We start from the raw sequence: 12,743 nt of genomic DNA, 5'->3' as shown, positions 1-12,743 counted from the left end.
TCTAATATTACTATTGTCTAATTATCTTACTATGTCTAATCTTACTATTGTCACCATACAACAGGCACTCATTGCTATCTGCATGAACTATTGTAATAACCTTCTAACTGGTCTGTTTCTTTCTAATCTCTTCTTTCAAATCGTATTTTATACTTTTGCCAGATTAATCTTCCTACAGCACTTCCTTGATCATACCATTCTTCTGATCAAAAGCCTTCCATTTCTCCCCACTTCTAACTGGATAAAGTCTAAACTCCTTAGTCTGGCATTAAAGGACTTTCACAGTCTATTACCACACTACTTTTTCAGTCTTCTCTTGTAACCAAGGTATTCTCTGTCTCAGTCAAACATGGTTACTTGCCATTCCTTATATAAGGTTTGTGCTTTTCTCCTTCTGTGCCTTTGTAACCGATGCTTGCTACCTGCTACCTTCTCTACCTGTTGAAATCCTACCCATCCTTTGAGATATTATTAAAATACCTCCACTTCCATAAAGCCTTTTTTGATATTTTATGTATACACATATGTTTGTGTATAGGATTGTATATACAGCGACAATTGATGTTTTTCAGTGATTCAGAATTTGGGCTCCTTTTCTGGTTATTGTATAATTTTTCTTTTGATTCTACTTATTTCATTTTCCCCCTATTCATAAAAATCTTCCCATTTTACTCTGAATTCCTCATATTTATTATTTCTTCCTGCACAATAATGCAGTTACATTGGATCCAATGCATATTACATGTATATATCATAGTTTTTTCAGCTGTTTCCCAATTGATGGGCACCTGTTTTTTATTTTAAAAAATTATTATTTTTATTTATTTATTTTTTTTTGCTACCACAAAGAGTTCTGCTCCTGCATTTTTCGGCAAACGTTGGACCTTTGTTTCTGTCTTTGATCTCTTTCTTTGATGAAGTAATTGTAGCTTTTATTTTTAATTCCATTCATAAATATATTCTACCGTGTAATAGGATTATGTAGTCCATTAGGTTATTTGATTTCGGTAGAATTCCCTTAGTAAAATACAGCAAACTGGTTTATACATATCAATACTTCAATGTTTCATGTTGCAGCTCTCAAGACTTTCCATTTACTTATGCCCACCCCTTCTACACGCATCCTGTCCATTGCTGACTGGTTCATGGATTTACAGGGTTTTAGACCTGGAAGAGATTTTAGAAACCCTTTAATTTTACTGATTGACGATTTTGCATTGTAGTTGTCATGCACCTATGTTCCATTTTTGTTTTGCAGTTACTTGTGTGCATATTGGATTTTCTTCTATTAGAGTGTCAGCTCAACACCACGACAGTGGAGAGCACCTTACTCAATCTTTATTAACGTCACCCCGTAGCACAGTGTTCTACGCCCAGGTGCTTCATAATGACTACTGTTGATGTTGTTATTGTGGCTGTGGTTCATGATTATGATGAAACTGCTGGCGCCCCGAGAGAAGAAGTGACCTACTCCTGGTCACACAGATTGTTAGTGGCAGTCATCATTGAACAAGGCTTCCGACTACAGATTCATTTCCTTCCACAGCCGCTAATCAATTGCTCAAACTCTAACTATTGCTAATTTTTTTCTCTTCTTGTTTTTCAAATATATTTTCTTTTCTATTTAGTCAACTCGATTGTTTTCTGGAACCGATTAAGGAAGTGGCCGTTGGGTGTCTAAAACGAAAGGGAAGACATCACTTTACAAAGATGGCAGGTTGCATCCGCCCTCTACCAAGATGGAGGTTGGGCAGGCGGAGTCCTTCCAGAGCACTCACATGACATTTATAGTCCCGCCCCTCCCCCGCCCCGCACTGGTTTCCCCCCCCCACCCGCCTGCAATCTTGATTCTGGATTGGTCCGGTTCCAGCACCTCTAGCCTGCCTGGTTGTGGGGTCGGCAACGGGCTATCGCCACTTCCGGTGGGGAGGGGCGGTTGGGGTAGAAGGCATAGTGAACGGCTCCGGGGGAAAGAGCGAGAGGGATGCGCTTGGGGACGGTACCGGCGCCGGAACCCCGGACAGCTCGGCGGTCGCCGCGGTGGCGTCTCCCTTAGCTGGGCAGCTAGCTGAACGCCACGGCCACAGAGCTCTCCTCCCCAGCTCCGCATCCTGTGGGGACTGCGTTCGGGCCTGCCCCCTCCTCCCTTGAGACCGGGACTTGATCCTCCACGGGCCGCTCGGCTCGTAGGCCCGCGGGCCCCGAGGCCTCGGCCGGCCGCCTCCGCCGCTTCGGGAAGGGAGAGCGCGCCTGCTGCCCGCAGCCAGCCGGCGCGGACCGGCCCTCGGCGGGGAGGAGCTCGGCAGGCAGGGCCCTGCGCCGGCCAAGGCCAGGCCAGCTAGGGAGCGGCAGGGGCAGAATCGAGGGCCGCTTCTGGCCCGGGGAACCCCCCGCCCCCACCGGGCCGCAGCCCTCGGCTTTTGCCAGGGTGGGGGCCCCGCCAGCCCCCGGGATTGATGCTTCCCGGTGTTTTTTCAGTCTAACTTTGGGGGCGGGGGGCGTGTGGGTTTTGATGAATTTTTCGGGGGGCTCCAGTGCTCTCCTGATGTACCAGGATGTGGGATTGAGGAGGGCGTCCGTATTTTAGAGGGCCTGGGGTATGTTTTGAGGAATTGGTTGGGGGGGAATAGTATCTAATTTAATTTGGATGGGTGGGGGAATTCCCGAACCTGCCTTGGACCATGACATGAACTGTGAGAGGGGGACCCTGAAGCTCAAGAGTCAAATCACCTGAAAGGCCTCCTGGCCAACATGGTAAGTTGTGCAGCATCTATCCACTGAATGGGGGTGGGGGAGGGAACCCTAGTGTGCTGAACCATCAGTCTTCGGTGACACAACAGGGGAAGGGGAGTGGTGTGTGCAGAGCATGCCTGGTGACACACATGCGTGCAGAAGAGCAGCATAACGCAGAGCCTTTTCTCTAAGCCGTGTAAAATGTAGCTGGGAGGATGGTGATCTTCGTATCTATGTTTGGTAGGGGAAAGGAATCGCTATAATCTTTGGGTCATAAGCAGTGACAGACCCAAACCATTTGATCATTAGCATTTGCAGACATGTATTGAGCTTCTACTACATTGAAATAGGGTTTCTGGCTGCCTTCAGAGAGGTTGCAGTCTATTTGGATAAATGCATAAGTGGTTTTGAGTAGACAGATGTTCAATGCTGCATCCCTGGAAACTTGACCCTGAATCTTCTACTCTATTGCCTGAGCTCTCCATCCACCTACGTTTGGGGGTTTTGTTCTAATGTAAGGGATTGGAGGGGCGACTACCTTTTGCATAATTATATAAATGTGAAACACTTGCCATCTTGATCCTGATTTGCCCCAAAAGTCAAGGGGTTTGTTCTTAAAACTGAAACCTTTGATACACAGGAGGAGTTTGCAGTGATGCCGAGACTAATAGAGCATGCTAGCCTTCTAACAGTCTTTTGCTTACGTCACTGACACTAAAGAGAGGTTGCTGGAAATGGAGGGTGCCCAGTGCTTTAGAATCCATGTGCCTGTTTCAGTCCCTGGTCAGTGGTCTCTGCTCAGTGCCTTCCTTCCATTCCCCTCTCAGGACCCGTGAGACAGCGAAACCTACTCATGGAAGGCAAGAAAACAAGTGGATCCTTTCTGGGGAGTCTGTGGATGTATTTTTCTAATTCCTCCCCTCCCCATCTTTTTTGTGAAATGACAAGGCTTCAATATGTGTTTCTTTCAAAGACCTTCCCTTTTATTATGTATCTTATTAAAACCAAGAACAGTTTTAAAATTTAAAAATTGGCAAGAGTGCTTGAACCTTTCTTTAATACAGAGTATTTCAAAACTTAAAACTGCACTAAGACTTTTGGGGCACTCTACATTTTTTCTAAAGTTTTGTCTATCATACATAAGACTTTATAAGGTTGAAGATAGACTGATCAGTTTTTAATTTGTTTCAGTTGTATTAGATTATATCTCTTAAATTCTCTAGAGTTAGTATATCTTGTCTTGATTTGCAAACTTAGGTGAAGAAAATATAATTTACTAGTGTATTGGGTCACTTTGTAGTCTTATTTTCTGCACTTTTTCTCAAAATAAATATTACTGCTGTTTGGTTTTTGGTAATATGGTAAATGCCCATGCTCCCCTGAAGGACTTGGTTAAACTGAAGTTTGTGCAAAAATGGATTGCATATTAATAGTGCATAAAACATTATGAATGAAAAGTTTTATGTTATCAAGAAATTTCTTTTTTTGAATAGCTTCTACTGATCATTGCTGTGTATGGTCCTTTGTTACTAACGCAAAACTAGGGCTGAAATTGCTTAATGCTCTTCTTGCTGCTTGCATGATGGTTTGGATATTGCTATTTATAGCAGCTGATTTATTCTGTTGGTAATTTTGGTGAGTGATGCAGAAAAGTGTAAAACATATTCTATGGAACAATAAAGCTAGATCATCTAGTTCAATCCCCCTATTTTACAGACAAGATACCATAATCAACAGAGATATAAAATTATTTGCTTATTAGTTGAAATAGTTGGATAGCTAAAGTAGTGGCCAGCCTAGACTAGAACTCATATTTTTCAACTGATGTCCAGTCAGTGTTCTTTCCTGATACAAAAGTAATAGAGAATGTTTTCAATGCTGAAAATTCAAATGACAGTAATAATAAAAGAAATGTTAGTGGGGACAACAGAACTGAAGATTTTATGCCATATTTTAGCCAATGAGGTTTTCCATCTATGTGTCTTGTATTCTCTTTTCATGAGAAAGAAGAGCTGATACTAGCAATTTATTTTGCTCCAACTGCTCCCACCCAAAAAAAACAAAAACAAAACAAAAGCAGTACATTAAGGTGAATTATACTGCAGGTTTAGCCAAACCTTCTACGTTTACAATATTATACAATAATTGAGCTACATGGTGATTTCCTTGGTGGTATGCAGGTCTTGAAATGCCGTTTGAATCAAAGAAAAATTTACTTGCATTCATTATATTTTTAGATTTAAGAATATTTTTCATATTCTTTATTCTTTTTTTTGGGGGGGGGCGAGGCAATGGAGTTAAGTGACTTGCCCAAGGTCATACAGCTAGTGAGTATCATGTATCTGAGGCCGCATTTGAACTCAGGTCCTCCTGACTCCAGGGCTGGTGCTCTATCCACAGTGCCACCTAACTACCCCCCATATTCTTTAAAAATTGATGAATTGTATAATATTTATAGTCATTTCCAATTAAACATTTGGGAGTTCAGTGTAGGTAAATTGAAAGCTACCTACTCCTTAGGTAAGATAGGATTTCAAGGTCTAAGGGCAAGACAGAGAAAAGCATAATATACTTAGATCAGAAAGAAAATACCATAATTTGTGATTAGGAGCTAGCTGTCTATAGGAAACCTTCCTAGTAGTAACCTGTCAGTATGATTTACAGCTTCAGATTAAGGTGCTTCCCTGTAGATCATCTGGAAGTCATAACATGAAATATAATCATGAAAAATAATCTGTGTATCTATTATGATACCTATTATGAAAAGCACTCAGCTTGTCATTTATGCACATTAGACGAACAGCTTAGAGAGTACTATAGTAATGAATCAGAAGGGTTCCTTAATGAACCCTAGAAAAAAGGAGAGGTTCAGAGTAAACAAATTTGTTTCTCTGTCAGTGTCTGAGGAACAGGGTATACTATTCTAGCTGATTTGATCTTCATTCTTTTCACAGAAATAGCCCTAGAATAAAGGTCAGTAATCATTTTCACAGCACTTGAATGTTTGTAGAGTATTTCCCCCTAACAACCCACTGAGTGTGAATGTTGTTTACATTTTACAGAGGAAGAAACTGAACCTTCGAGAGGTTGGGTGACTTGCCCCAGGTTACACAGCTAAGTGTGTCTTAGGTGGGATTCAAACTCAGGTTTTTGTGAATCCAAGTCCAACATTCTTCTCTTTGTCATTATATTTATCTCTCATTTACATTACCTCAGCTTGATTGAAGTTGAGATCCCTTAAGAATATCTATCTCCATTACTTTGCTACTGTGAAAGTAACTTTATAATTTAGTTTCCTGGGTGGATTTACTCCCTAGGAAGTAAATGCGTTTTGTAAATGATCAGTCCTGGTTCTTAAACTAGTTATATCCTCACAAATGAAAAAAAAAGTGATATTCTGGTTTAGAAATCAACGTCTTGGGAATTTGGCAGCTTTTTTTGATATTAACTCCTTGAGAGCAGGGGCTGTTTGTTTTTGTCGTTGTATCCCCAGTTTGGCATTTTTATAAGGTGCTTACTAAATCTTATTGATTACTTCGTGTAACTCCCTAGAGTTACCATACCATACCACTGAGCACCATACCAAACTGAGGGTCCACTATTTCCTTATTCATCGTAGCACTTGACTTATTAAAAAAAGTGGTTTGTTTGTTTTTTTTTTAGGCGGTTGGGGTTACTTGCCCAGGGTCACAGAGCTAGTAAGCGTCAAGTGTTTGGTCTGAGGCTGGATTTGAACTCAGTCGTCCTGACTTGAGGGCCGGTGCTCTATCCACTGCGCCACCTAGCTGCCCTAAAAAAAAGTTTTAAAAGATGTTTTATTGATACTTTTTCGGACATTGAACCCAAAGAAGTATTGTTGGGCAAAATGAACCAATGCATTGGCTGTGTTTGACAACTTGTATCTCATTTTGCACTTGAATCCATCGCTGCTTCTTAGATGAGGGAGACAGGTTTCGTTTTTAGTCCTTTGGAATCAGGATTGGTCGTTGCTTTGCTTTCATTGTTATTTTGTTTTACATCAGAGCATGGTACCATGGAAATAATACTGGGGCTGAATTCAGAGCACCTGGTTTCAAATCCCAGCTCTGGCATGTATTGCCAGACCTTGGGCAAGTTAGTTTCCCTCTCTGGGACTGTTTCCTTTTCTGTAGGAAGAGGATTTTGAACTTAGATAGCCTCTGAGTTCCTTCTAGAATATTAAGTCTATGATTGACTGTGGTTTTGTGTATATTATTCTTTTGTTTCCACTTACTTTGTTTGACTTCAGTTCATATAAATTTTTTGAACTTTGAAATCTTCATATGATTTATTGTTTCTTACAGCACTATGTCATTTCATTACATTGATGTTTAGCCATTCTCCAGTTGATGAATAGCTACTTTTGCCAGGTTTTTACTACCACAAAAAGTGCTGTTATAAATATTTTTCTATATGTAGGACCTCCCTCTTTGAACACCTTGGGGTGTTCAGAACTAGTAGAGGTATTGCTAGGTCAAAGGCTATGTACAGTTCTGTACAATACTTATAGTTAAAATTTTTTTCTAAAATTGTTGGATCAATTCAATACTATCACCAATGTATTGCTTTGCCTTCTTATAGCCCTCCAACAATTAAGATTTTTCTGATTTTGTTGTCTTTTCAAGGGTGGTGGGAGATGAAAGTGCACTTATTTTTATTTGCATTTCTCATATTAGTTGTTTGGAATCGTCTTCATATACTTATTGATGGTTTATATTTTTTTATTTGAAAGCTGTTCATATTCTTTGACCACTTAGCTATTGGGGAATTACCCAGTTTTATGTATTTGTTATCAATTCCCTGTTTATTTTGGATATCAGACCTTTATCAGAAATAGCTGATGTGAAGATTTTTTTAGTTGACAATTTCTCTTTTTCAAGTTGTTTTGATTTTGTTTCCACAAAAGGTTTTAAACTTTATGTAATATATATCTATACTATATATCTATACATATAAGTATATACTATACATTTATTTAATATATAAATTAAATATATAATATAAATATAAGATGTATATCTATTTTGTCTTTATGATCACGTCTATTACTTGTTTAAGGATTTTCCCCAACTATAGATCTGAAAGGTACCTCCTTAAATTCTTCTTTAACATTTTTTATGCTGTGACCTTTTATGTTAATATCATCCATTTATGGCTTGTTTTGGAATATAGCATAAGATGTTACATCCTAATTTCTTTCAAACTTGTCCAGTTTCCTCATAAATTCCTTTAAAATATGGAGTTTTTGTTGGGGTATTTCATGTTCTTGGATTTATTGAACGCTAAGCAACTATTTAGTTGCTCATCGAATTCACAGACTTATATTTTGTGCCTAGACACAGAGGAATCAGACTGATATGTTTACTTTATTTAGCTGAAAGAAGAGGTCGAAACTTAATTAGGTTGGTGAGTTAGTATGCCAAAGTAAAATAAGCATGGGGCTAAGTACTGGTGGTGTTAAAACCCATTTCTACTACTTACAAGTTTTGTGACTGGACATCTCTACATGTCTTTGAACTTCAGTTTCCTCATCCGTTCAGGGGTTTGAATTAGATGGTCTTGTTGGAGGCCTAGGAGTTGGTGATTCTGTGATCCAGAAATGCCTGCAACTGACAAGCTCCTCAGTTTTTGACACTAGAAAAGGTTATGAACATAGCTGATGGAAGATTAACTTTAGAGGCATCTATTTAAAAGAATAGGTGTCTCATGTCTGGTAGGCACTCTTTGCTCAGGTGCCATTAAGTGTGGGACAGTGGAAAGAAAGAGCACTGGGGGTACAGGGGATTGAGGTTCGAATTTCAGCTCAGGAACTTCCTTCTTGTGTGACCTTGGAAATGTTACTTAACCTCTCTGGGCCTCTCTTTTTCCTCTTCTCTAAGATGAGGGAGTTGTACTAGATGACTTCTAAGTGCCCTTTTGGTTTTGTAGCCCTAGTGCCTAACATGGTGCGTAATAGTTATTTGTTGAATTGAAATTTGTGAGCAAATCTTCAGTAGTTCCTCATTAGTGCATACTTAACCATTTCTTTGTTGTCTGTCAATGACATTTTTATATATTCTTAGTATCAATGGAATGATGGTTTAAGTTTGCAACACATGGTTGATCTGTGTTTAAAAAAAGCATAAAATAAACGCAGTTAACAGTCTTAATTCTTTTGTAGCTCAGTGTACTGAGTATGATTTCTAATCATCTCTCAAAAGGTCATGAGCTTTCCCCAGCTCTGAACAAAAGTCACAGTAGAATATTTATTTGTTAGTATTTTTCATACTTAAAAATAATACCATTGTACAGTCAGAATAAAAAGCCCCTTAAAAAAAAACAAAACTACTAGCTATCCTTATTTACTCAAATTAGGAGATTTTGGTTGTAGTCTTTCCTCTGCCACTGATTAGTTTTATGACATTGAGCTTTTGTTTCCTCATGTGTAAAAGGAAGGGGTTTTAACTGCTTTGCCTTTACTGTCAATTCCAGCTTTAAAATTCTGTGGTTATTATTGGTGTTTGAGGGATTGGATCCAAGAGTTGTAGTCTTTATTTTTGTGAATAAGGGCAATAGTATATGACTTAGTAGAGTCTGCCACCTGTTTCCACCCTTACTGGCCTATGGTCCTTTCCAGAAGAGTAGGTAGTAGTCATCGACAGCCCTAATATTGTCTTATATTTTTCTTCCCATGAATCAGAAGAATAGACTACTAGTAGATTTAAAGTACTTCTGTGCTGCTGCTGCTTCTTCTTATTTTGTCTGTAGACATTTAGCTCTTTTGGGGATTTCTCTCAGTCATTTGCTTTTGATTTAGAACACTGAAATTTCCAGATTGGAAGTGGCACGTTTTTAGATTTTTATTTGGTACTATATATGCTACTTGAGTGTCTGCCGTCAGTAGTTAAGGAAAAGAGGCAGCCAGTTATGTCTGTTGGGGTTTAACACCAGTTTATAGTGTTTACATTGAAAGTTGAATCATTTGCCAAGATCTCATTTAGTGCCTTTCTCTACATTTCTCTTGCCACTTCTTTCCTCAGGCATCATTAGCAAGCTCTTGCCTGGGTTATTACATTCTGCTGCTTCTTGGACTCCTGATGTTTTTAGCATAGCTTCTCTTAGTAAGCCTGTACTTATCGTTGCAGAATTGTCTGATTTGATGATAACAATTCTTTGTAGCTTTATGCCTCATCAAAAATGCTCATTAGATCTTTACCTTGTGCCTTTTTGAGGCCTTCCCCAGGCTGCTTTGGGCCGAGTTACTTCTTTGGTTTTCTCCTTTATTCCCAGCCTTATTTACCTTTGTCTGCTCATCTCACTTCCCTCTTTGACTTTCTCCAGCAGATTGTTTCATGCCTGGAATACCCTTCTTTTTACTTACATGATATCTTCCTGGATCGGTCAGTAAAGAGCTGACTTCTTTGGGAATTCCTAGCTAATTCTCTTGATCTCTGATTATGTAGTTAATATTACTTTTACCTCTAAAATGCATTGTTGTAAAGATGGAAAGACTGCTCATTGAGTTGCATTATTTTTTATAATCAAATAAGTTAGCACATGTAAAGTACTTTGCAAACTTTACTGTGCTGTATAAGTTCTAGCTGTTATTATTATTATTAGTTGTTACTCTTTTGCTGGCTCTGTGTGGCTCCACATGTATATTTGAGTCAGAGTGTAGTTTCCTAGTGGCTGGGGACCAGCTTGGTTTTTTTTCATTTATATTCTTTTTTTCACTTGGCATAATAATATATGCAGTGATGTGTATTTAATACAGTTAAAATAATTTATTGGAAGTTTATTGGAGCATCTTACTGGGAAGAATGGAATACTAGGTAAGGTAGGCTTTATCTTGTCCATTTCAGGGCTTCCCTCTTAGAGGAGAAAAGAATAAAATTTCCCCATTAAAGACCAGGGTAAGTGAGGGCAGGTATACACATACAGTTTTTGTGTCTCTGTTACTTTGGCCTGGTGACTTCACTTGGTTTTGGTTTTATGTGAAGAACTAGTTTTCATTTGTTGTTTTCCCTTTACCTAACAAGAACTGGATGACAGCTGCCCAGGATTTCACAAGTTCTGCGTAGATGCAGACTCCTTTTATTGTAACATTTTTTTGTGTCGGTAGCTGTCCATTTCTTTTGCACTTGAATTTACCCTGAAGAGGCTGTGACAAGTGTGTCTTCATCTTTTGGAGAATAATGCTCTTTCACCACATGAAACATGTAAAGCTTTAAAAATGATTATCTTTTGGCATGTATCTCCTTTTATTTGTAGAAGTACAGGACTGTGAAATTGGAACATAGCATATTCTGCTAAACCTGATTAGTGTGGTGGTTAATTTTGCCAAACTGCCCTTTTTTCCTCTTTATATTCTTTTTTTTTGGGGGGGGGGCCTAGGCAATGGGGTTAAGTGACTTGCCCAAGGTCACACAGCTAGTGAGTGTTATGTGTCTGAGGCCAGATTTGAACTCAGGGCCTCCTGACTTCATGGCACCAGAGTTCTATCCACTGCACCACCTAGCTGCCTCAACCATGTATTTTCTAAAACAAATCATAAGGTGCTAATATGATTAAAACTTACTACTCAGAATTTGTTCTGGTATAAGGTAATTCAGCTCTAGAACATTTAGTATAAGCAGAAGCTGTATATAAAGCATCCATTTTGGCTATAGAACTGCTACTGATTAAAAAAAAAAATTAAAATCAAGTAGCTTTTTAAAAAAACCTATTTCCCTTTCCCTCCCCAAAAGTTAGGGAATAACTTTACAAGAGATTTATTTTTTTCTCTTGAAACTGTTTTCTTTAAATCATTATTCTTTTTTGGATTAGCATTGTAGGTTGGGAAATTCCTATGGCCGTTTTCCTGAATTTAATCTCTTTGGTTATTCAAGTCTAGGATTGGTTTTTTGCTTTTGACCTGTTTTCAGAATTCCTTCCCATTCAGGTGCTCTGATTATTATTATTTTTTATGATCTGCCATCCCTTTTGTTAGTGCAAACATTGACTGCATAGTAGCCTGAGTTTGTAGTATGTGTGTGAACTTATGACTCAGTTGGAACTACTGAAACTGACTTCTTGTACCCAGTTGTTTAGAGGAAGTATGTTATATTTGCTGTTGAATGTGACCTAAAGGAACTAAAGATGTATTTTGTTATTTTTTTTTTCAAATTTCATTTATTAGGCATCTGAAGAAGCCTCCCTCCGGGCATTGGAAAGTTTAATGACAGAGTTTTTCCATGATTGCACAACCAATGAACGAAAACGTGAAATAGGTAAGGTTATTTCATGGATTTTGTGTCATTGTAACCAGCCATTTTGTGAGAAAGGCCTAGTCAGATAGCAACAATAGCTGATCCTGACTGCTCTCCTGAACTTCGGTGTTTTGCTCTAGCTTTCCCACTGTTTTCCAATGTCTTCAGCACATACTGTTCCCTTCTCTGGTCTGTGGAAAAATTCCTGTTCTTTTTTGTTTCAGCCAAGATGGTGATACAGTTTTTAAAAAGAAATAAGATTGGGATAAAAAGAAACAATTTGTGGGGCACTAGTTCTTTTTTCTTTTCCTCTTGCTAAAACCTGATAAAATTTATGATAAAAATACTCAGGCTTCCCACCTGAGATAGACTTTGATTAGTCTTTCTCCATCTGGGAGATTCCTCAGCCCTTTCTAGAATGTGTTGCTGCTGCTTGTGAATAGGTTCTTTACCTTGTCACACGACTTTCTTGAACTTCTGACTTTTTTTCCTGTGGAGCTAGAAAGTAAAGCATTTGTATGCCTGTAGGCAAGATTTGAAAATGGCACTTGTGTGATGCTAGCTCCTGGAGCCATTGAATCTTCACTGTTGCCTATATACCTTGACTTAATGGCAAAAATTTATTTTGTGGAGAGGGAATTTTCTGGCATTTAAAATGTGCATTTATTGAAAAAAAATACTCTCAATCAATAAGCATTAAACACCCTTGCACCAACCTCTTTCCAGGTTTCATTCATGCTACTCTTCTATAATACGTGCACTAGA

The 12,743-nt window shown here is 38.8% G+C and overlaps 1 protein-coding gene across 3 annotated transcripts in view; it reads left to right on the top strand.

Moving 5' to 3' along the window:
* The first annotated feature begins 2,625 nt into the window (after positions 1–2,625).
* The window catches only part of XPO6 (exportin 6), a 113,060-nt gene continuing 102,942 nt past the window's right edge, over positions 2,626–12,743 (top strand). The window contains exons 1-2 of one of the 3 annotated variants that reach the window (XM_027862994.1): positions 2,626–2,754; positions 11,909–11,999. In XM_027862994.1, coding sequence (XP_027718795.1) covers positions 2,752–2,754; positions 11,909–11,999 — 94 coding nt within the window. In that variant the 5' untranslated portion in view covers positions 2,626–2,751. The remainder of the gene's footprint in view (positions 2,755–11,908; positions 12,000–12,743) is intronic. The other 2 variants (XM_027862993.1, XM_027862995.1) reach the window with 2 other exon arrangements.

The sequence above is a fragment of the Vombatus ursinus genome, unplaced genomic scaffold (genome assembly GCF_900497805.2).
Source record: "Vombatus ursinus unplaced genomic scaffold, bare-nosed wombat genome assembly UNPS02014770.1, whole genome shotgun sequence".
Lineage (NCBI taxonomy): Eukaryota > Metazoa > Chordata > Mammalia > Diprotodontia > Vombatidae > Vombatus > Vombatus ursinus.
Note: the sequence above shows the minus strand (reverse complement) of the source record. Positions and strands in the feature narration are given on the sequence as shown.